Below are 26,519 nucleotides of genomic sequence, written 5' to 3' on the forward strand. Positions count from 1 at the left end.
TATGGCAAAAATGTGTAAAATGTTAAAAAAAAAAATTAATCAGTAATAATTCCTCTTTCTGAATGTTTATTCATGTGACTCCTGTGCTTACAGACATTCCATAAGAGTGTGTGTGTGTGTGTGTGTGTGTGTGTGTGTGTGTGTGTGTGTGTGTGTGTGTGTGTGTGTGTGTGTGTGTGTGTGTGTGTGTGTGTGTGTGTGTTGCATTATTTGATATTAGCCTCTATATACAAGTAGCCCAGTCGTAAAGTGAAGTACCCTGCAAAATTTGTTTGCTTCCACTTAGATAAAGAATGAAACCAAGAAAATTTCTTGGCATCTTTAATTCTTGGCCAAGTGAAAAAATTGCTACATGTTTGGTATATTAGTACTGTGAGTAGGAAATCCAGATCTAGGTACCAAGCATTTTCACTTTTATCTATTTCCATATTTAATTTACCATGCTCACTAAAATTTGTTCCTAAGTAGTTGAAATGTTTTACTTGTTCTATAGGCTCTGCATTCACAATGCATTAGATATTTTCAATGTTTCCGATTGTTTTCATTGTCTCTGTCTTTACAATGCTGATTTTCATACTAAATTTATTACAATAGTTATTCATTTTAGTCAGGGAATCTTGCAGACTTGCACTGGATTTATTTAAAAGTATAACATCATCTTCTTAAAGTAAATAGCTGCAATTAACATCTCCAATTTTATATCAGGTTTAATATTGCTTTCCTTCATAATGTGATCCATATAGATAACGAATAACAAAGGGGATAATGTACATCCTTGTCTGATACCAGATTTAACATAAAACCATCTTCCTGTACTTCTTCAATTCTAACTGCTGACTTACAACTCAAATAAAGACTAAGTATTGCTTGATATAATGTCTAATTTACACCATACAACTGTACCGTTTTAAATAGCTTTCCACATGGCACCTTGTCATATGCATTTTGCAGATCCACAAAATTTAAATACAGATCTTTGTTATATTCCCATGCTTTCTCAACTATTTGTCGTAAAGTGAAGATCTGATCCTGACAGCCTCTATTTGGCCTGAATCCAGCTTATTCTTCACCAAGTTTCCCTTCCACAGTCCTTCTCAACCGTTTCTCAAGTATACTTGTGTAAATCTTACCAGCAACACTCAGTAGGGAAATACCTCTGCAATTCTCACATTCAGTTTTATTTCCCTTTTTTTTATATGGGTACTAGTAGAGCTCTACTCCAATCATCAGGAATTCTTCCTTCTGTCCAGGTCTTCTGAACTATGCAGTGCAGCCACCGTAAGAATTTTATACCACCATACTTCAGCATTTCTGGTCGAATATCATCTACTCCTGCTGCCTTTCCACATTTCAAGCCTTTGATGGCTTTTTCTACTTCAAGTATTGATATATTCCTGACTGCATCCCTGTTGAGTGTATTTTACTACTGTGCTGTCACTGCTTGTTTCATTTAGCAATTTTTCAAAGTAATTACTCCATACATCAAGGATATCTTTTTCTCCAGTTTTCATGTCACCTCTATCATCTCTAATTCCTTTTACTGCATCCATTTCTGAGCTTTTTCAACAGCCTGCAGAATATTTTGCTGTCTTCCTGATATTTGTTTTCTATATTCTTGCCAAAGTCTTTCCATGAACAGAAACCAAACCTCTCCAAGGTTTGGTTTCTGTTCTCAATGTATTTTAATCTACAGTTGACATCTGCGAGCTGCTCACCTTCTCTTCGCTTTAAAACGTTCTTAGATGTTCTTCTTTTCAATATGAAATTCAGTTTTATCCTGCGCAAGACTAAATGGTGATCACTTCTAATTTCAAATGCTCTGTCCACTCTAGTGTCCTGTACCAGGGAGTAAACAACATTATCAACAGTAACATAATTCAGTGAAATTTTCTTATTCCTTGCCTCTTCTCTCCATGGGAATTTATGCACATTTTTATGTTGGAACATTGTGTTAGTAATAACCAGTCTGTGTCCTGAGCAGAAATCCAACAGGTATTTGTCATTATTATTAGCTTTGCTCGTTTCTCCCAATTTGCCCAAAATAAATCTGTATGTCTGAACAATCGTTTCCTACTGTGGTATTTAGATCTTTGTCAAGGACCAAATTTTCTTTTTTCATTGTGTCAGTTGCTTTCTCTAAAGCCTCAAAATATTCTTCCACTTCTACCTTAGTAGAACCTTTTGTGGGACCGTATGCACAAATAAGTCTCATTGCTCAGTTCCCTATTTTGATATTTGCCCACATTACTCTACTTGATATTGCTTGCAATTCAAGAAGATTTGCCTCATATTTAGTGTTGAATACTCTGGCTACTCCTTCTTTTACTTGGTCATTGCCTGAATATGACATTTTGTATTTATTGCCCACAAAGATCTCACCGGTTTTTGTCTTTTGATGTCAATCTGGTACTTATCTTCTACCAATTTCTGGGTAGTAGCCCTTCCCTTAATGCATTGCATTATACATGTCTGCAAGGAGATGTGATTTGCATTATACATGTCTGCAAGGAGATGTGATTTGCATTATAGGAGATACTAAGGCAAGGGATGAAACTTATACCATGAGTTGCCCCACTCCTGAAAGTACTTCAGGCGCAAACTTTGCTAACACTTGGATAAAGGATAAAACCCAATATATAATTAGTAGTATAGCCAAAGGAAAAAACTTCCATATCCTGCTTCTTATTTTTCATATTTAAACATTTAATTAAAAATGTAGTATTCAGTTAATTTTAATTGGCATTTCTTTTAGTATAGTTTGTGTACGGAATTTGTGCTTCTGAAACTTTGAAACTTGACAGGAGAATAATAATAAATTTTCCAACTAAGTTTTTAGCAATTGAACTGTATTCTTGTTTATGACAAGTGAAGACCGCTTTCAATTTTGCTGCCATGTTGTTTTGCAGCATTAGGCAGAGTCTGTTTGTGCCAAAATGATGTATTTCTGAATAGGAAGTCGGATAATGAGAGAGAAAGAACTGCTGTTGATGAGAAACAGAATATCTTTGGGGAAGAAGTTTGAAGTGAAATGTAGTGAAAATAATTGCATTTTTTTGATCAAAAAGGAGGTAAGGTCATTATGAAGAAAGCATAGTTTTCCTGAATAGCAAACGAATTTCCTTTATAGGATGCTAAGATGAAAATTTAGATAAATCTATTAAGAAGGGATCAGGATCGTACAGTTTTTTCCAAATTAACGAACAGTTTTTATATGAGAACAATATTTTATTCCGATTTCAGTGATCTGAATAATGTAGAAGACAAATTTTTTCTGGTTGAGAATAGCAGAAAGTAGAAAAGAACTTTTAATTCACCTTTAGTTTATTTTCCTTGATACTACAAAAATGAACTCTTTATGATTGATATGGTTAAAAGATAATCTTGTCATTTTCAGGAACCAATTTCAGGAGAATTGATACCTTCTACAATTGGGTGTAATGGGGTGTTCTCTTTATGGATTTTAGGAATACCATATATGCAAGGAATTAACGGATGGAGAGAGAGAGAGCGCAGAGATAAGCGAATGTTTCGAGATAATTCAGTTGTTGTTTTTAATAAGTTGTTTGTACGATTTTGAAGTTCACGAGTTGGATCTCTCTCGAGTATTGAGTAGGTATCATTATGTAGTAATTCAATTCCTCACATATATGGTGTTCCTAAAATCCATAAAGAGAACACCCCATTACACCCAATTGTTGAAGGTATCAATTCTCCGATGTACAGTCTTTCAAAATATCTTGCCAAATACCTAAAACGTTTTTCAGGCAAGTCACCATCCTTTATCAAGAACACTACAGAATTTGTTACATACATCAAGGATATTACAGTTAATGAAGATGACATCATGGCTAGCTTGGACATAACTTCTTTGTTCACTAATGTCCCAACAGATGAAGTCCTAACATTACTCAAGGACCAGTTATCCAAAAAAATGTTAGCCTTGCTTACACATTGCATCAGGTCCGATTACTTCAAATTTCAAGATAATATATACAAACAAAATCATGCACTGGCTATGGGTAATCCTTTATCCCCTGTACTCGCAAATATTTACTTAGAGGATTTTGAAACCAAAGCTATCTCTTTCTTTATTTTAACACCTAAAGTTTGGAAATGCTATGTAGATGATGTCTTCATTATTTGGAGCCATGGACATGATTCCCTTATGGTTTTCCTCGAACATCTCAATAGCTGACATCAAAGTATTAAGTTTACTGCCGAGCTTGAAACGGATAATTCCTTGCCTTTTCTTGATGTCAAACTGACTCGCTCTTCTGGTAAACTCAAAATATCGATATATAGAAAGCCCACACATACCAACAGATATCTGCATAGTTAGTTCCATCACTTCCCTCCTCATAAGCTTGGAATAATTTCCACCTTGGGACATAGAGCCCGTTCTCTTCTGGATGACCCAAATGAACTTCTTACAGAAATAAACCATCTGAAAACTTCTTTCGAAGTTAATGGATATTCCAAGAGAATCATTGAAAAATTCCTTCTTAATCCTCCTAGACATCACTCAGAAGAAACAAATAGATTCAAAGGCAATATATCTATTCCTTACATAAGTACTGTTTCACATAAATTAGCAAAAGTTCTAAGAAAATACAATATCAGAACATTGTTCACTCCACTTCCAAAGACCCATTTCTTAATTAGCCACCCAAAACCTTGTCATCATCAACTCAAATACCCTGGTGTATATAAAATATTGTGTGATTGTGATATTCCTTATTTTGGGCAGACAGACAAATCTGTCGAATTGCGTATGGAAGAACACATGAGGGACATTACTTACAAGAGACAGCGAGCCAGTGCATTATCTAGTCATATCCTTTTCTCAGCTAATCCTAATGATGAAAACCAAAGTCACAAAGTCTGCTGGGAAAAATCTACTAACATCTTCCATTGCAGTGATGAACTAGAGAGAAAAATAGTGGAATCTAAAGAAATCATTTTCACTCCTGTTCATCTAAATAATAACTTGAGCTACAACCTCCCAGATTGTCATTCAGCTGTAATCATGTACTGGCATTCACGAGATGCTACTAGCATGCACTTTCCCAACAATACAACTAACGAGAGAACAGCTTTAAATACAACCGCAACGATTTAGTGTCAATTATGTATAGAGATTCTCTATGATGTTCATAGTTTATTTAAGCTTCAGTGTTTTAGTGTTTTTTCTTTCTTTTATAATCTCACCTGATGAAGGCTGTTAAGTTGAAACTAGTCGTGTTTTTGTATTAAAACCTTTTTACTTAAATCTCGGTTCTAGTCATTCAATTCTTTATAAAAATATGTATGTTAACTGAGTTAATGATCATTCTTTCATATATATATATATATATAAAACTGCATTAAAAAAGAAGGCCCTTGAAATATTGCATAATAATAATAAAACATAATCATCCCTAACAGTGCTTTGTTTTGGAGAACAACAAGTACCAGCTTGTTTTTTGCTAGTAGGAAAAAGTAAAAATTAAAAAGGATGTGAAAAGAAAACAAAAAAATATATATTTACTGATATTTTTCCTTCATAGTACAATAATATTTTTGGAATAAGAGCAGGCTATTAGGTATATAACACAGTTTGTAATGCATAAATTTATTTTTTAAGTATATAAAGAAAATAAAATATCTATTATAATTTTAATAAAAATTTTATATAGCAAATATTAGGAATGCACTTCCAGTTTTTCTTCAGTATTCAGGCTTTGGTGTGTTTCTCAGATATTTGGCCAAAGCCAAATCAGTAGAAAGATTCGGTATTTGGCTGGCTGAAGCAAAAAAAAATTCCTCTTACATGTGTTGTAACAAATGCAACGATCGGGAAAAGCCTCCCCTTATCTTGCGTAACTGCTCAAATAGAAGGATTTCCATGGCTATTAAGTAAACTTATTCTGCATTATAATTTCTCAGAATATTTCTTTCAATACTAATAACCAGCTTATTTCTGAATTTTTTTTTCTTCAGAAGTTATTATTGTGAATTCATTTTAGTTATTGAATCCATAATTATTCTCTATATTTCACAAATCAAAATAATTTCCATTAATATTTTTGTTTCTTCAAATATTTTGTTTCTATTGTTTTTTAAATACATTGTTCTCTATTAAATCAAATGATGGGGAAAAAAAATAATCTATTAAATCAAGTGATTAAATCTATTAAACCAAATAAAATTCTCTATTTTATTATATCAAAATGGGGGATATTATGGATCCATCTATATTTTATAGCCAAACATAGAAAGAAAGTGAAGTTTCTAAAATTTACCAGTGAACTTATGAGAACAAGACGAATCAGAGTTGACTTGGCTGCCCTAGTTAAACAACACGAACTCTACCCACAACTTATATATTTGCCTTTTATGAATGCATTGAGTAACTTCTACTAGCGTAAAACACTATGCTTCAAACTGACCAAGTTAAAAAAATAAATAAATAAATAACAAGCAGAAGTGAAGTCAAAAGCTCATCAATGCTGTAACTAAGCTGTATCAGAATGTCTTGTTCTCATAAGCTCACTGGTAAATTTTAGAAACTTCACTTCACTGGAAAACACTAACCCCGAAGACTTAAATTGCCCTCTCAAAGAGAGCAAAAAATCTCGCTCCTCAGAGGCTGGTGTTTAAGTAAAGGGCTTCTCTAAAATTAGGCAATCCTTCTGACCACTCCCTACGAGTGACCGAAAAATCATCCAACTCAGCTTTGGTTCCACTCAGTGACAAGCTCACCCTACCACTGAGCAGAACCACTCATATTCCAGGGAAAAGCATCCACTGACAAGGCCTCTCATGGGCCATGCCGGAAAACACTCTACCCGGAGACTCAAAATGCTTTCTCAAGGCAAATCCCCAAAAATCTAAGCCCCACCTCACTAGAAGCTAGATTTACAAGGAAACTGAGGAGAGCAAAAACTTTTGTACAGTACTAAAGAACTTGAAATGTCGTAGAGGTGTATTTTTCATAAGCGAACTCTTGGTCGGTGTGTGAAAGTATTTAGTAAAATAAAGAGCAAAAATCTTCAGTTCGGCGATGCAAAATTATATAAGTAAAGTGGATATTAAATCCAGCATTATTTCAAAGCTGAATGTAGAAACTATGAAAGTTTCGTAAAAAAAGTTGACTAGAGAACTTATAGAAATATTCACCGGCATTCACGAGTTGCCTTAATGCAGACCACTTAGAAGACATAAACACTGCCCAAGCATCTATATATTTTCCTTTTTATTGGTCCATTTTGATAAGGTTTCACTGAAAAAAGGAGAATATATATAGATGCTTGGGCAGCGTTTATGTCTTAGTGGTCTGCGCTGAGGCAACTCGTGAATGTCGATGAGTGTATTCCTGTAAGCTTTCTGATCAATTTTTATGAAACACTTTACTTATATAATTGCGAATTAAATTTTATAAACAAATATTTAAAAAAAATATATATATATACATACTCATTGAAAACATTTGCATTACTTAAGTAAAGTTGGCCAAATCCTGCTTCGGCGCATCCCAAGCAAATATGTTAACAATAGAAATAGTGAAAAATGTAAATTTCATTAAATAACTAAGCTTATTTGCATACTAAGTAAATGTGTAAAAATTATTGAATATTACAAATTTTTAAATGTACTGGATCCATATGTCACCATTAATAAATGTGCCGGCATGCTGTACTGTTGCTTATCATCCCAAAAAATTATTATTATTATTGCATAACACCTCCAGGGAGTCCAAAGACTCGATGAGTCTTTGGACTCCCTGGAGTCTTTTCTTTAAATATTTATCCAAGAACAACATTGGCCATTCATATTCTGTTTAAAAATTCAGCTCATTTTGTAGAGGAGTAGAGAGAGAGAATAGCACACATTCAGATCAACTTGTCATATATTCAGCCAGTTTAGATTTAGTGTCATTATTTGTAAACATTTCCATTGAAGAAATTGTCGCCGTTCTTTCCTCACCTGATGCCACAAATCTTTTCCTATGCCTTCAGTCATTTTTCTTCACTTGAAAAAGAAAGTTTTATTTCCAGAAGTATGGTTTAATGATGAGCTCTCTACTGTATGTGAAAATGTACTCTTAAAGGATTTTGTTTGTTTCCTTTAACATTCATCCCTAAAATTGAGTTCACAACAGAAATTGAAAAGAGAACAAACAATCCATTTTTTTATGTTCTAATTGAAAAAGTTTTAGGAATATTATTAGAAGTGTATTGGAAATCAACCTATAAAGATATCTTCATGCTAACTCCTTTCATTACATTTCAGAACCAAGCTTCTAGAATAATTAAAAATGATGAAACAAACAAAGATTTCTTCTTTATTTATATAGCTAAAATTGATTTAAAATCCAAAATTATTCCATTAAAAATATTAATTCGAAGTTGATCTTATTTTGAAATTTTCTGTTGCTCTTTTATAGGAATCAAAACTTCATTTTCTTGCCTTAAAATATGCACTGAATGGAACATTCCTTGGCAGTGAATTTTTAGAAAGTATGGATATGCAGGTAAGATTTTATTTCTTTCAGTTTTCAAACATTTGTGCACATGGTCAACTTTCACTTTCATACACTTGTAGACACCAAAACAGTATCATCCACAAGTGGCACATAGCTGATGCCATATGGTGTCATAGCTGTGTGCCACTCCAATAGTGTAAGGCTGTTGCTCATAAAAGAGAAATCAGAAATCTGCAAACCTACCATGGAACATGGCTGCATTTCTCTGTTTGGAAGAAAATTTTTTCTAAATATAGCATATAAATGTAACCATTAATAAGAATCAGGGCTTGAACTCACGACACATGGAAGTCACTCTGCTTTCTAATACTCCAATAATTGTAGTTTGTTGCTAACATAACAGTTGCAACACAAGACTTGATTTTTCCATAGTTAATGGTTCTTTTAACATATTATTTTGCTATCTATCTTCATCACTTCATGTTAATGTTTGGGTGGGTGGGTGTGTGCACGTGCGCATAGCAAAACCAGCTGATTATATTTCTTAGTTTTTATTTATTAGAACAATAAACCTGGAAATAATTTCAGAACACTTCTAAGTAGACTGTTCATTGTAATTTTTTTTTTTTTTTTTTTTATCATCATTCCTTCAAGAGGTCATAAAAACTGATGTAACAGTGCCATATTGGCATTTTTGGTAGAAAGAAGAAATCTGTTGATGTGTTCCTTGAACATTTGGAGATTAGTTCTTGGGAAAAAACAATTTGAAGAAGGCTGTTTCTTAGAGCAGAAAGCTAAAATGAAAGAGAAGGAGAGGTTTGAAGCTGAACTGATATAGATGTTGACTAGCACCTTCTAAAGTTTTTACATATTTTGAGAGAAGTGGAGTAGTGTTATGATTTGTGTGGTGGTAGTTTATAGGGAAGTAGGTAGAACGATCTAGAAGTAAGAAGGCAAGCTTATCTTAGTAATCTAATTGGTTTAAAACCACAGTGGCATTCCCTTATCAGCTTTGGTAATTACTATTTAAATAGTAAATACAGATATAGGAAATATGAACTTGCAAACCACCTAAAAAACTGGCATCTCTTATCCATTCCACCAAAGAACCAGCCACATCATCTAGACTAGGGGGTGTCCAGACCGTGTGCAGCCTAGGACTGTTAATAATGCAGCCCATAAGATCTTAAACTTTTAACATTATTATGTGATACGAAAAAATGCTGTATTTTTTGCCATTTTGATACAGGAATTTGAGAATAGGTTTCAAGATTTCAGAAACAATTATAATTTTTTTTGTATATTTGAGACTCCATTTTCAGTCAACATAAATACCATAAATACATTACCTTTGAATTTTCAAATGGAATGTATAGAGTTGTAGTAATCAGATATTCAACTCAAAGAAAAATTTGATCATTTCTCTTTGCTAGATTTTTATAAGACCTATCTTCACAGAGAAAAACATCCTTCATTTCACAATCGCACATTATTTGTGTCATCGCTTTTTGGTAGTATTTGTGAACCACTATTTTTAAGAATGAAGCATATGAAGAGTAAAGTTAGATCAAAAATTTCTGACGAGAACCTTGAGAGCTCACTACGAATTGCAACCACTTCCATTGAACCACGGTTTCACGTAAACAAGGCCAAATATTTCACTAGTTTTGTGTTTATGCTGCCCTCTTTTTTTATGTTATAATAAAAAATTTTAAAAAATAAATGAAGTTTTGTTACTTATATATATTAACTATATTATACATTTTATATTCGGCCCAAGACAATTCCTCTTCACTCAATGTGACCCAGGCAAGCCAGAAGGTTAGAGACCCATGATCTAGACCCACCAAGAGTTTACCAGGTCCCTTGCGGTTGCAAACTGTCTTACTATGGCCAAATAGGTTGGACAGCCACTATCAGGATATCTGACCATAAAGACTACATCTGGTTTTACCAATACAGCCACTCTGGACTTGCTGACAATGCCATGGACACCCACCACAGGACTCTGGAAGAAGGCCACTCTATCACATCACAATACATATAAATATTCGCAGTAAATATAAATATTCTCCCAAATTTGGGAGAATATGTTTTAAGGTTGTCAGCCCAACAGCCAAGACTACCCAATTTAGCCTAATAGGGAACACTGTTTAGGATTCTAGACTCAACTTCTGTTGCATTCTTCAGCCTCATTTGCCCAGTGTTAGTGCCTTTGTGCACATTTCATTGTTTTTGTGATCCCTGATGATGACAATGTAACATTACCGAAATATAGGAAAGTATTTTATAATTAATATTTTAGCATATGTTATTTCTTGAAAAATTAAGTTATGATAATTACAGTAGCTCCCCCCGTAACCACGGTTCTAAAAAAGCGTGCAAAACGGTTGAGCGCTGCGCCGGTTGAAACGTGCATATGCGCAGGCTGAAAACTTGTCGAAACACGCTTGTTTTGCTAGGCGCATGGACTTAAACCTGCATGTTTGTTCATGTTTAGTTTTACTCGAATTTTTGAAAAAAGCAGTCAATTGTCTGTCATTGCAATTAAAAATTGCGTTTAAATTCAAGCAAATAAATTGTGAAAAATTTTAAAATGGCTTTAAAACCAAAGAGAAGACTTGAAGTGCTCAGTATTAGTGAAAAATCAAAGATTATCAATATGATTGAAGTAGAAAAAAGTCAATTGCAACCGTTGCCAAGATCTATAATAAAAACGAATCTTCGATACGTGAAGTGTTGAAGAACAAAGAAAAAATTCGTACCAGTCTTTTCATTGCGCCCAAATCTGCAAAAGTTATGGGTACCGTGCGCGATAAGACGTTACTCAAGGTAGAGAAAGCTTTGAATTTGTGGGTGGAAGACATGACAAGAAAAAGATGTAAAATTTTTCTCTCTTATTTTAATCTTATTCTTTTTTATTCTATATTTAGTCTATATTCTCTTATCTTTACTTCTTGATTATTCTTAATTATACTAAAACTTTATCTTCAATCTTAAGTCTCTTAACTTCACTATCTCTCTTGGCCGATCTATACTTACAAGAACAATGCTAGTGGTTTGTGGGACAAAGGAATTAGTAATGGCGGATACCCATTCCTTTGTCTCACACTGATTCTAATTCCTTTTTCGGATTCAGGGAAAATTTATTTTTCACTGCGCCACCCCGAATCCTAGATTAACAGATAGTGTAGAATCGAGGAACCAGAACATAGTTTAGCATACAATCTTACGTTACTAAGAGTTACGTTTGCAGTCGTAGCCTCTCTATAATTTAATCTCCCGCTGTGGTCCGTAATTTATGAGCAAGTGCAACAGAGAAGAAAATCAGGCAAGTCATCAGTTAAATAAAAAGAACAAAACATTTAATTCAATTGAAACATTGTACATACTATGAATTCACTCTTAATATATAATCTGCAATTGCTAATGAATGAGCACTAATTTACTTAGATTCTCAGTATCTATCTTAGCATGCATGACAAAGAACATCAGTTAAGGCTTACAATCTACACTTGAAAAATTACACTTATTCATTAATACTAAGGACAATTATTAGCTAAATTACTAAACTAGCTTCATGTGCTCTTATACAATTTCTTATCACAAAATTCTCATAACCCTTTCTATCATTAAAAGACAACTCTTAGGCACCACGTGCTCTCAATTAATTTACTTAACAAAATACTCAAAATTCTCGTTATTACTTTATCATTCAAAGAAAACTTTCTCTAGAGTCCTTCCTAAATTTTACATATATCCTTCTTATACACATATTAAAACATGGATTGTACGTTACCAATTGCTGGGGAATTATCTGGCCACTTTATATATCTCGTCTGGACAATTATTTTCGACACCACATTCCTTCTGCTTGCTCTGAGGCATTGTTGATAGATTCAATCAGCACTTACTTCTGCCGCCGAAAATAGGTAGTCGTTGTTCCATGGTAAACTCGTTCAACATCATAACGACATCTCCGTAAGCACCGGTGAATACCTTCTATTGGGCTGGTCACCGACCAGTAAATTGTTGGGAAATCTACGGCAAAGTTCCTCCGTCATTGTCTCGAATCCGTGGGGAACGAGGGGACGCCACAAGGAATCTCCATACACATCAGCAAGACCACCCGAAAACTCCACACAAGAGTAAGTCTAAAACTCAGCCTAAAGAACAAGAGCACAAGAGGGTCTCCTAGGCGCTGCACGACTTTTTAAATTGCGCGCCACACGTTCACTTCACGTCATTGATTACTCCTCCCATTTTTTTCAGTGTCACCTCACATCACCCAGTACTGCGCACCACACACGGAAATCTTAGCCTACTCTTCTGCACGTATGAGTGTGTGTGTGTGTGGGGGGGGGAATTAATAGAATATTAATAATTAAGAAAATATTATTAGGGGTGCTTAAGGGTCAAAGCTGTATAACTGAGAGAAGACCTCCACATAGCCTTTAAAGGAATGCATAGAACCGACCAGGGCTTCTGACCTAATGTCCAATCCTCACCTTCTCGTGGTGCACCCTGTTGGGTATCGACATGGATACTGAACGAACGAGATAGGCTGGCAATTTGGGATTTAGTCAACCAAATTGTATTCTTATTGGTTAAACCAAAATAAAAAATGATGGTACAACATGACAAAATTTTATGCCGGCTGGGGTGTCGCCCGGTTAAACAAGGCCCCCGTTGTTTTCTCCAGGGAACCAGGGCGAACAGCGAAAAGTCAGCTACTGGAACAAATCTGAAAACAAACCCCAACTCAACATCACCAGAGTTAAAGATCGGTACTATCAACGTAAGAATCCTGAATGGCAAAGAAATGGAGCTAGCTGAGGAATTAGATAAGTACCAGATCGACATAATAGGGGTGACTGAAACAGAAAAGACCAAAACTGGTGAGATCTTTCTGAGCAATAAATACAAAATGTTATATTCAGGCAATGACAATCAAGGAAAAGAAGGAGTAGCCATAGTATTCAACACAAAATACAAGTCTAATCTTCTTGAATGGCAGTCAGTCTCAAGTAGAGTAATGTGGGCAAATATGAGAATGGGGAACTGGACAATGAGACTTATTTGTGCGTATGGTCCCACAGAAGGTTCTACTAAGGTAGAAGTGGAGGAATTTTTTGAGGCTTTAGAAAAAGCAACTGACACAATGAAAAATGAAAAGTTGGTTCTTGTTGGGGATCTAAATAGCAGAGTAGGAAATGATTGTGAGACCTACAAAAATATTTTGGGAAAATTTGGAGAAAAGAGCAAAGCTAATAATAATGGCAAATATCTGTTGGATTTCTGCTCAGGACATGGACTAGTTATTACTAACACCATGTTCCAACATAAAAATGTGCACAAATTCACATGGAGAGAAGAGGCTAGGAATAAGAAAAGTCTCATTGACTAGGTTATTGTTGATAGTGATGTTTTCTCCCTGGTGCAGGACAGCAGAGTGTACAGAGGATTTGAAATTGGAAGTGATCACTACTTAGTCTTGAGCAGGATAAAATTAAATTTCATAATGAAAAGAATAACATGTAAAAAAGTTTTAAAGCGAATAAAAGTTGAGCAGCTCTCAGATATGAACTGTAGACTAAAATACACAAAGATTATTGAAGAAAAAATGAAAGAGTTTGAGAATAGGAATCAAACCTTGGAGATTCGGTGGCAAACTCTGAAGAAAACATTGATTGATTCTGCCAGAAAGGCATGTGGTGAGGTTGTCTGCAAGGATAAAAAAATCAGAACTCCCTGGTGGACACAGGAAGTTAAAGAGGCAGTGAAGGAAAAGAAGAAAGCATATCAAAAGTTCCTGTCAAATAAGTCAGCTTGTGCTCTTAGAGAATATAGAGACAAATGCAAGAATGCTAAACACTGTGTAAAACTAGCTAAACAAAAGTCATGGGAGGACTTTGGCAAGAATATAGAAAATAAATATCAAGAAGGTGGCAAAATATTCTGGAGGTTGTTGAAGAAGCTTAGGAATGGAGGAAAGAGTGCTGTAAAAGGAGTTTGAGATGATAAAGGTGACATAAAAATGGGAGAAAAAGATATCCTTGAAGTATGGAGTAATTACTTTGAAAAACTACTAAATGAAACAAGCAGTGATGACAGCACAGTGGTAAAAAACACTGACCAGGCATGCAGTCAGGAGTACGTATCCATACTTGAAGTAGAAAAAGCCATCAAAGGCTTGAAATGTGGAAAGGCAGCAGGAGTAGATGATATTCGACCAGAAATGCTGAAGTATGGTGGTATAAGAGTCATACAGTGGCTGCACTGCATAGTTCAGAAAGCCTGAACAGAGGGACGAATTCCCGATGATTGGAGTAGAGCTCTCATAGTACCCATATATAAAAAGGGAAATAAAACTGAATGTGAGAATTACAAAGGTATTTCCCTACTGAGTGTTCCTGGCAAGATCTATGCAAGTATACTTGAGAAACGGTTGAGAAGAATTGTGGAAGAAAAGCTTGGTGAAGAACAAGCTGGATTCAGGCCAAATAGAGGCTGTCAGGATCAGATCTTCACTTTACGACAAATAGTCGAGAAATCATGGGAATATAACAAAGATCTGTATTTAAGTTTTGTCGATTTGGAAAAGGCATATGACAAGGTGCCAAGAGAGAAGCTATTCAATACGCTGCAGTTATATGGTGTCAATGGGGCATTATATCAAGCAATACTTAGTCTTTATTTGAGTTGTAAGTCAGCAGTTAGAATTAAAGGAAGTACAGGAAGATGGTTTAATGTTAAATCTGGTGTGAAACAAGGATATATACATTATCCCCTCTGTTATTCATTATCTATATGGATCACATTATGAAGGAAAGTGGTATTAAACATGATGTCAAAATTAGAGATGTTAATGTTAGCTCTTTGCTTTATGCGGATGATGTTATACTTCTAAATAAAACCGCTCCAAGTCTGCAAGATTCTCTGACTAAATTGAATAGTTGTTGTAATAGATATGGTATGAAGGTTAGCAATAAAAAGACAAAGACAATGAAAATAGGCAGAATCATTGAAAATGTCAACTGTGTTGTGAATGGAGAACCTGTGGAACAAATAAAACATTTCAGCTACTTAGGCACGATTTTTACTGAAGATGGTAAATTAAATATAGAAATAGACAACAGAATCAACAAAGCTGGTATGGTGGGAAGTCAATTGAATAAATTCATATGGAATAAGAGAGAAATTAGTTCGGAACACTAAATTAGCTGTATACAAGACAGTGTTCAAACCAGTTTTAACTTATGGATCTGAGAGCTGGGTCAGAAGTAAACATTTGACCAAAGACTAGAGACCGCAGATATGAGAGTCCTGAGAAAGATTAGAGGCATGAACAGATGGTATCAATGGCAATATCATATTAAAAATGAGGATATTAGGAAAGAACTTGACATTGTCAGCATCCAAGAATGTGTTAGCAGAGCTAATCTCAGGTGGTATGGTCACTTAAATAGAATGGGAGAGGAAAGATTAGCAAAACAAGTGTTCTCTGCCAGGTTGGCAGCAAAACGATCAAGAGGAAGACCAAGATATAGGTGGATTGATACGGTACAAAGTGCCTTAGACGATAGAAATATAAGATCTGATAATGTTGGAGTCTTGACAAGTAACAGACTGATTTGGAGGAAAATTGTAGATAGGAAATTAATAGTGATGTAATTTTTTTCATGTAGTACTATCATATCCTGTACACCCCTTGAGGGTACATGGCAGGAATTTGATGATGATGATGATATATGAAAAAAACTATATGAAAGAATGTTTCTCTGATGTTGTATTAATTAGAATATAGCTTTGATTTATTTTAATTTTATTTTATTTTCACTAGAGGTCAGGCCAGTAGTATAACCGTTGATCAAATCATTGTCTCTGTAGCATACCGTGTGAAATGTATAGCTTGTCTCTGTATACATGTGTATACTCCAGATGATGACCTTAGTATGAAAGTAGAAACGTTAGGAAATTAAAAATTATTAGTTATAACATGGTTGTAGAGTCCATAATTTGTCTAAAATGAATGCTGATCCCCGTGGAACATTAAAGAAAAGGAAACATTTATTGTTGAGCATTATTTTCGTTCATACGGAGTTGGTAGAGCAAATGGTCCAAGAAATGTTGAAGGAATGAATATTCCACCATGAACTGCCTTTAAACCTTGATGAACTAAAGGATAAAATTACATGATGTATCAAGCAGATGTCCCAAGTCTTGTTCTCTGAGATGACAGAGAACTTTTGTATGCACTATGAAGCCTGTCTTGAAAGACAACGTGTCCATTATGAGCACATAATTTACCATCATTAATTCTTTATTCGACCTAGATTCCATTGAAGTTGTGGATGTACATATCATTATCTGTAAACACATATTTCTTTGTTAATAAACATGTTTACTTCATAACATATGCACCTCTGTCCAAACAGAAACCGAACTTTTTATAGAAAATAAAACACGGCCAATTATAATTATTCAAATCATTTATTTCAATCAATATACTCTCTCTCAGCTTCAATACAGCATTTGGAATGGTCAGTTAATTCGTTAAATGAGTTTTTTTATATCGGTTTTTGGGATACTGTTGTGGGTCGTGGTTACTGCTGCTTGAACATTTTCAATGGTGTCATATCGCTTTCCTTTCATTGGCAAATGAAGTCGTGGGAAGAGAAAGAAGTCACAGGGTGCTAAATCAGGTGAATATGACGAGTGATCCAACACACAAACGTGGTTTTTGTTCAAAAACTGTCTCACAATGTTCGAACGATGAGATGGTGCATTATCGTGCAAAAGTGACCAGCTGCCTTCATCACAATATTCATGCTGTATGCGACGAATTCTCGCTATCAATCACTTCAAAACTTCGAGATAAAACTCACCATTTACCATTTGGGCAGATGGAACGAATTCTTTGTGGATAATGCCCTTGGAATCTTAGAAACAAATCAGCATTGTCTTTACTTTTGACTTCTCCAAGCAACTTTTTTTCGGATGCCCCTCTTCTGGTGCTTTGTTTCTGGCTCATACTCAAAACACCACGTTTCTTCACCAGTAACAATCGTTTCAAAGAAGTTTGAGTCCTTATGAGCGATTTTAATTAGGTCCCTTGCAGTGTTCAACTTGTGGGGAACAAATCACGAATTTAATTTACGAAGGCCCAAATTCTCTGTCAAAATGTTGTGCACAGTTGATTTTGGAATCCCCAATTCATCTTCAATCAATCTCACGGACAATTTCGGGTTTTCTTTTGATCAAATCATGCACTTTTCGGATGTTAACTTCGCTCAGTCCAGTTTTTGGACGGTCTGGCTTTTCGTCATCCTCAAGCGTCTTACGACCACTTTGAAATCGCTTAAACCACTTGTAAACTTGAGTACACCTGTACTCAAGTTTATGAGTGGTTTATACAGTTTACAAGCATATAGTGATGTATGCTTTTTGAAGTATTTCTGTAAAACTTTTACCAAGTTTTACCAAAAAGTCAATAACACAAATGTCAATCGCAGCTCTCTGTTTGAAACTCATTTTTAGACCATTCGTCACAACACACACTGTCACTCTTGGCACTATAACTCAGCTTCTAATGAAACAAATGTCATAAACAGTTGACACAACACTAATGAATGTTGCCTCTTTCGACAACAAAAAGATGCAACGGGTGGCGCCACTAGTTTCTTCTATTTTCGAAAAGTAAGTTCGGTTTCTTTTTGGACAGGGGGTGTATCTTTGTAGTTATTCAGTACTGTTTTTTTTTTTTTTTCTTTCTCTCCTTACTTTGTATACTTTTCACCTAATCTCTGCTCACTGTTCTCTGTTATATATGTACAAACCCCTATTGTATTGCTTTTAATAGTTAGTGTTTCTGATAGCTCACTATATATATAAATACTTACTATAATTATTGATCAAATTGATTAAAATAATTGTATTTCCTGTATAGTTTTGTAAATATTTTAACAAAGAAGATCGTGATGTTGCTTTCACTTTTGGAACAACATTTGAATTGACTGTAAGTACTGCGTTATATATTATAAAACAAAGAATATATATAGCATGTACTGTATATCCTAGTATATAGAGTATATATCAATTTGCTGTGATTTATGAAAGTTATTTTAACATATCATTTGAAGATTGCTAACCATAATGACATCACCAGGAAAAGCTTTATTGTTATTATTAAAAATGCTCCTTCAAAGAATCCAAGGACTCATTGAGGAAAGGTCCATTTAGGAACATGTTGAGTTTTACTTCCATCAGCCTTAAACTGCAAAATTCCACCTGTAACAGTATTGTAAGATCCCCCCCCCCCAACACACACACACACACACACACACACACACACACACACACACACACACACACACACACACACACACTAACCTGTATGCTTCCATTGTATCTTTTCCCCCCATCTCCAGCCATTCCTCAAATCCTAAGACCAAATCGATCCTTCTCATATGCACAACTGCATATCATAGGCAGCCATTATTGTGGCCAGTTGCTGCTAGATCCCTTCAACTGTCTCTCCATCTTCCTTGATGGAGGTAGAAATGTCACTAATATACATATTAATTAATTGTACACCAATGGTCACCTTCCTGCTAATAGTCTTAGCACCGTACATCATTTTAAGATGTGCGTCACTCAGCCACTCTTTAATTCATGCCTTCTATAATGGAAACCTTGTGGTTTCAAATATAATAAACAAATTTGGAATTGCATTATAAAGTAGAGATAGCTTTTCAGGGTGCAACAAATTAATAAGGCCTGTGTAATTTGTGGCACCTCAAATTACCAAGGGATTCAGCAATTTGCAAATCCAACTACTGAATATCTAATTACTGAATGGACTACTAAAGGGCTGTTGATGTGCAATATATATAGAGTCTCTCACAGTCAAGTTATCCCCCACCTTTCAGCCTATTTCTACAAACGCAGCCCTGGCAAGCACTGATGCCAGAAAAATATATCCTCCCTAGTTAGAGGAAATGCCAACTAGACTTCTAGGCAGTAGATGTCTTTCATCACCCAGTGAAATACTACCACCTTGCTTATTAGCAACCTGAAGTGGCTGCAGCCATGTTGTTTGGTCATCAGAACAAGGGCTCCTGTTTCTGTTCTATCACCTTCCCCATTTTCCACAGTGAGAGTGATACCCTTAATGACATACCATTCTCACCACAGACCCTCCTCATTTGAGGAGGGTCTACAGTGAGAGGGGACCCAGACCCTCCTCATTTGAAGGTACAGCAGTAAAATGGTTCCACAGGTTGACCATTAGTTAGTACACGGTACCAAACTAGTAGTAATGAAACTGGAGGCTTCTCGATCAGCTAACATCAAATCTTGCAACCACATATTTTGCCAGTTCCTGACTAGAGGGAGACCAAATACTGTGACTGCAGGGTGAACCGTCAAGACCACGTATGGACAGGAAACCGAGTCCCCTGTCTGTGGGCTGTATCTTTGCAAGTCTGTCACCTCTCACTGCGTGCCCCTTCCTCTTTATCTCTTCCTCACCAAACACAATGAAAAGGTCAGATTGATTTGGTAGAGAAATTTTGAGTCAAAGCAGATTAGACTGGGGATTCAAGGGAAATGCAATTTTAATGTGAATCTCAAAAATTCTCCTGCAAAAAATAGTTAAAAAAACTTTTAAAAATCTAACTAAAGAAAACATTAAAAACAACAGAAATCCAACCAAACAACCCATCAACACTAATTCTTACCAAAAAAAGTAAAGTGAGACCATGACGTCAATGGAGAAATTTTGAAAAACTCATGTGGTTGCCCTCAACATTTCAAAGGCGTTTGATCAGGTTATGCACCAGGGGCCCCCTACTTAACAAACTGTCATTCTGTGGTCTGACTTTCTCACTGGTTGCTCACTATGTGTCATGGTGGATGATTTACTCTCCTCAGATTTCCCCACCAATGCAGGAGTACTCTAGGGTTCTGTTCTTTCACCCACTCTCTTTCTCTTGTATTAAATGACCTGTTCTCACACACTTCTAATCCTATCCATAGCTTATCTGATGACAGTACACACCATTCCTCCTTTTCATTCAACAAACCCTGTAGTGCTCGAGTATTAGAATCTTCACGATCTACCATGACCAGTGACCTGAATTCAGATCTAGCTATATCCTAGTGGGGCAAGGACAACCTTGTAAACTTGAATGCCACCAAAACTCAGTCCTTTCTGATCTCTCGCAAGAAAAGAGCTCGCATCCCTTCACTTCACCTTCAGTATTACTGAGATATCCAAACATGATCAGATTTGTCTACTGTCCAAAGTACTGGATCCCACATTGATAGGGTATATTGTAGACACCTGGGAAGGAGAGAGAGAGAGAGGTCAGGCAGTCCTTAACTTGTTTAAGGAAAGTGGAGACTTTGTCCAAAAGTCTCCACTCTCCTTACTTCTGATTTTGTGTCAATTCAGGAGTGAGCCCAATTTGTCTGTTGTGCCTTTAATGCAGGGTATGGATATGGTGTATTTATAGTCTTATTGGAGGGTGAGGGTTATACTTTTTAAGAGTTTCAAAAAAAATTATAAAAATGGAGGAAAACACGAGTAAAAAACTTTATTATTATTATTAAGAAAGACCTCCAGGGACTCATCGAGGGAGGCCGCTAACATGCTTATTCTTGAATTCATTCATACTGCTTGCACACACAGCATCCAATGGCAATCCATTCCAATCATGCAGCACCTTATGAAAGAAAAATCTGACTCTCATCTCCTTCTTAGTGGCATTCATTCTCAGCTTCCAAGGATGCCCTCTTGTCCTTTTCCCACCCTCCATAAAATGAAAATTCCATCAAGTGAAACCCTGTATGACCCTTTGTGAGTCTCAATCATATCACCCCCCCCCTCTTTCTCCTGTTTGCTAGTGTCTTCAACCTACAAATTCTCAATCTGTCTTCATAATCAGTATTCCACAATCCTGATATCATTTTTAACAATCTCTTTTGCAAAGAGGTAAAATGACATCCTTATCTTTGCATGTGAAAGTTTGTTTCAGCATTATATATTGTCTCTTTTTGTAGAATTTTTTTTTTTTAGGCACTTTTTACAATTGTCTGTTATTGTTTAATTGTTGCTTTGTGATTCTGCACTGACGATACTTATCACACTGAGGCAAAAATTTCTATGTTAATAAAGATTTTTATGTGAAGTTTCCTCCGTTTTTATAATTCTTTTCATTATGCCAACTCATGGTATTTTATTATTGAAACAAATCTCTAGACTTTAAGGACTTAGGTGTGAGGTTTTTGTTAACTATTCTGTTCAAAAAGTGTAATCATCTGTTGTTCTAGATGCAGTACAATTCCTCAGGACTAAATTTGCTTTGTCCTTGGAGGCTTTTTGAAAAAGGGCAGGATGGTGATGTGAAGTAGCACGTAGGTCTGCCTGTGTGTGTGTGTGTGTGTGTGTGTGTGTGTGTGTGTGTGTGTGTGTGTGTGTGTGTGTGTGTGTGTGTGTGTGTGTGTGTGTGTGTGTGAGATTCCAGTAGACACTGAACAAGTTAGGGAACCATCTGATTTTACCTTGTAACTAAAGTGTCCAAGAAGACCAGAGCTCTTTCTTTATTCTCTTTAACAGTAAAGATAATTCAGGGTTTTGAGGTATATAGATGATGTCTTTGCCATTTGACAATGTAGCCTAATAGCAGAGACATTATCTATATATACCTTAGCCATACTTTGGACTTGAAGGGGGGGGGACAAATTAAGTGCCAAAATTTCAGAGGATAAGTTAAGTTAACATGTAAGTTAGCAACGAGTAAAAGTGAGGAGCCCATTGCTACACCTTCAATTTGTTTAAAGAGCTGGTTTTACTTCTTGTCTTCCATCCTCCAGATGGGTTGAGTCCCACATGGATAAGAGCCTTCAACCATTCCCTGTCCAAAGCAAGCTCTTTCATATGCTAACAGCTTTGAAAGAGCTAGTTATTCCAGCTAAAATGTCCTGTTTAAGGCAATGCATTAAAGATTATACAAATATCAAGAGGGAATATTTTGGAAAGGAGCTCTAGTGTATCCACTGGCACATTAGCGGAGCTGAACAAGACGTTAGAGTTCATTAAGCAATCACTTTCCTCCAATTGAAGATTCTATATAGTGGTTTTAAAGTGTGTGGAATTTATGTAAGATGTCTTGCCAGTATGCTTATTGAGTTCAGATTCCAGATGTTTGACAAGTTTATAGGTAGAGCCTATAAACTCTAAGGTAGAGCCTGCGTCAGCTGTGGGGTGTATCAGGACTCCATGTTTGTGGATCTTAGATACCTCATATAGTTTAGTGTGTGCAGGTAAAAAAGTTTTAATTTGGACAAAATTTCCATTGGCCAGTTTGTAATATTGTGTGAAAGAGACTTAGGGTTTTATTTTTCATTGATATTGTGATGTCCTTCACTATTGGAATGTATGTTGGCATATCTGATTATTATTATTATTACGTGACACCTCCAAGGAGCCCAAAGATTCATCAAGGGAAGGCACCTGCTCTACAACTCTCCGTCTTCACCACTCAATCCACCAACTACAGCAAACCTCATCATCTACACCAACACCATCTACTGCCCACCACCACTAGTATTTTCACAGACAATCACAAACATCCATGCCCTTGACGGAATTCGAACCCATAGCCTTTTGGCATGGAGAACGAATGCACCAACCAACCAGGCCAGCAGTTCTTTTATTTTGTATTATAGTCACCTGTATTAAGGATCACTATGGCATTTTCTTTGCTTTTACTATTACAAAGTTTTACTTCAGTTTTAGATTTCTCAAGTTTGCCTTTTAATGTTGCAAAATGTAAGGTTATTGTTAAAAATATTACATAATGCATATCACATTGATGGTACTGGATTGCAGGAAATTAATGAAGCTAGGGATTTGGGGGTAATGGTGAACAGGGAGTTGAAGTTCAGAGGGAATATTGCAAAACTTTGTAAAATAGTTCAAAGGATTATTTGTATGTTGAAAAATACTCTAACAAATAAAGATAGGGAAATTTTTATCTCTCTTTATATTCTCCAGTTTTCTTGAGGATCAGGAGGTTGTAGAAAGGATTCAGAGTTGAATCACTAGATAATAACAGGTCTGTGGAATGCTCCCTATGAGAATAGGTTGAAGGTCTTATGAAAGGTATTGTGGAAGATGTAATGAGTGAAGTAGAGATGAAATGTTGCACAAGTTGCCAGTTATTATTATTATTATGTGACACCTCCAAGGAGTCCAAAGACTCATCGAGGGAGGGCACATACTCTACAACTCTTCGTCTCCACCAACTACAGCGAACTGCATCATCTGCACCAATGCCATCTACTGCCACCCCCACCACTAGTATTTTCACAGACAATCACAAACATCCATGTCCATGGTGGGATTCAAACCCGCAGTCTTTTGGCTGGAGAGCGGATACGTTAACCACTCAGCCAACCAGGCCAGCGGTTGTGGTTCAGTGATGAATAACATATCAGGTTTAGATAGCTGTAGGTAGCGGTGCACATCATTGATATTAGAATTAAGACATCTGATGTTAGTAAGGCTAATCTGACAGTTTTCTTTTATTGATTGGAGTGCTGAGATTTTTTTAACCTAGAATTTTTTGTACTGTTTATTATGGCTGTTAGTAAGATAATGTGAAATTTAATGAGCATGGTTGTGCAGCAGGAGTGAAGGACTCTTAAGTTACCGCTCCCACACAAGAAATGCCCAGACTGCAATCCAAGCATAGTATTTGACAGTGCTCTCTGCATGCAGCAATGCTCGATTTCCTCTGATAATCTGGCAAAGTAAGCATCAGCAGGATTATACCATTTGATTTGATTGGGAAGCTTTCCTAAGAGTTCCAACTGGGTTTTTGGCACTATTTTTAAAAACCATCTTAATTTAACAGTACATCTTCAAATAAATTAATAAATACACTAAATACAATAATTATTAAGAAATACACTAACTAATCTAAAATACTCTATTTTAATAAATTTAAAAAAATCACCCTTTATTTGTGTCAGTTGAAAAAGGTTCAAATACATCACACTCAAAAAGCCTTGAACTAGACTTCAGAATTTATGTGAAAATATTACTATCAATAATAATGTAGTGGAAGCATTCTTTTTGAAAATAAATATTTCTGGCCATGTAAGTGAATTAAATTTGTACACTCACCTTATTTCTAACTAATTAAGTCAAAACTGTACATAACTGCACATTTTGATTTTACAAGTAGCATTATTATGAGTACACATACATCTTAAATACACCTAGGCACTATCATAGGTAATTTCACTCTTAAGGACTGTTTCTTGAGGATGTCAAACTTCTAAAATCTCCTGGTAATGTAAACAGAGATGATGAGATAGTTACCAAAAGTATGACAATCACTACATGTGGAAAGATCTAAGTTATATGTGTTTCCTTCTCAGTCTAATGGTAGCAGTGCCAGTTTACTTGGGAATTATTATAGAACAAGGGTTTCTCTTTGCCTTTCCTATCCATTAATAGTCTATGTCTGTAATATGTGTGAATTCACGGGACTGGTTTGCCTGTTTTGAGGGACAAAAAACCTTGATGTCTATTAGGGAAAAACTCTCTACTTCCATTTGAAACCAGCTGACTCACCTTTGATTGAAAAGCCCTGCTAAAGGTTCTTCACATCATAGAATTTAAACCCAGATCGTTCCAACCAAAGGGTTCTATTGAAACTAACCAAGTTACAAAGGCTATCAAATTGTATTTCACTATCTAAAGTGACTTCCCAAAGAAGCTGAATGCCACAATAGATGTTGAAAGTTTTTCCACTTGGTTATACAGGGTGGGCTAAAAGTCATGAAGGGATCTGAAGTTTTAATAATTGTTTTTAAAAATTTTTCTTTACAGATTTTATAAAGAAGACCTTGGAGATTAACCATGGAAAAATTCATGACTGAACAGCAAACATGAACTGTGAAATTTTACTATCAAAACCAAGGATCGATAATTCTGACCCAATGAGCATATCATTGCCATTACAGTGTGAGAGATTCTCCAAGCGAATCGATGATTACACATTTGATTGGTTGTTCTGAGGAACAGGGTTCAGTAAGCAACCTTCCATGAACAGGCAGACCAGGCTCAATTAGGAATGAAGCCACAGTTGAGCATGTAAGTGATAGTGTTGCAGAAGACCAGAGCACAACTCAAAGGCAGTTTGGGCAGGTTGGAGTCTCTCGGATGTCACTCCAGCATATTCTGAAAACCTTGAACATGTTTCCGTATAAAATCCAGTTGTTGCTACAGCTGTAACCACCAGATTATGCCCACAGATTTCAAGAATTAACAAGGAGAGATCCTGACTTTATCCACAAGCAGATAATGTCTCTTGAAGCACATTTTCATTTGAAGGCTTCATTAACAAACAAAACCTCAGGATTTGGGAGTTTGGAAAATCCTAGAGCAATTCACCAAAGGGAATTGCCCCCCCCCCCCTAGTGTACGGTCTGGTGTGGGGTGACATCGGAAGAAGTGATTGGACCTTTTTTGAAAATCACATTGGGAACCCTGTCACTGTTGCAGGAGATGAATATCGGTCTATGATCGAAAATTTCTTACTCCCAGCAGTTCAAGATAAACATGACATGTAGTTCCAACAGGACGAAGTGACAGCTCACACAGCAAGAACCACAATCCAACTGCTCAGGGAAATTTTTGAGGGAAGAATAATTTCCTGCAGTTGTGACATAAGCTGGCCATCGCTTTCTCCAGATCTGACGACTTTTGATTTCTTCCTATGGGGTTATCTCAAAGAAAACGTTTATGTTAACAAGCCTCAGGCACTCCAACAACTGAAAAACAGTATTTATTATTATTATTATTATTATTATTATTATTAAACAAGACCTCATGGAGTCAAAGACTCATCTAGGAGGTCCTTTTATCTCACACACATCTCATCATACCGGGTCTTAAACACATTCAAACTCCCTGCAGACACCACACTCTCAGGCAAGGCATTCCAATCATTCACAACTCTGCACGAAAAAAACCTGC

The 26,519-nt window shown here is 35.9% G+C and overlaps 1 protein-coding gene across 2 annotated transcripts in view; it reads left to right on the top strand.

Moving 5' to 3' along the window:
- LOC150096630 (meckelin) overlaps nt 1-26,519 on the top strand; it is a 575,505-nt gene that overhangs the window by 177,766 nt on the left and 371,220 nt on the right. For both annotated transcript variants that reach the window (XM_090408005.1, XM_090408006.1), the window contains 2 exons: nt 8,426-8,512; nt 18,414-18,482. In XM_090408005.1, coding sequence (XP_090264131.1) covers nt 8,426-8,512; nt 18,414-18,482 — 156 coding nt within the window. The remainder of the gene's footprint in view (nt 1-8,425; nt 8,513-18,413; nt 18,483-26,519) is intronic.

Source organism: Typopeltis vanoorti, chromosome 18, assembly GCF_054136105.1.
Source record: "Typopeltis vanoorti isolate ZY-2024b chromosome 18, IOZ_Tvanoo_1.0, whole genome shotgun sequence".
Lineage (NCBI taxonomy): Eukaryota > Metazoa > Arthropoda > Arachnida > Uropygi > Thelyphonidae > Typopeltis > Typopeltis vanoorti.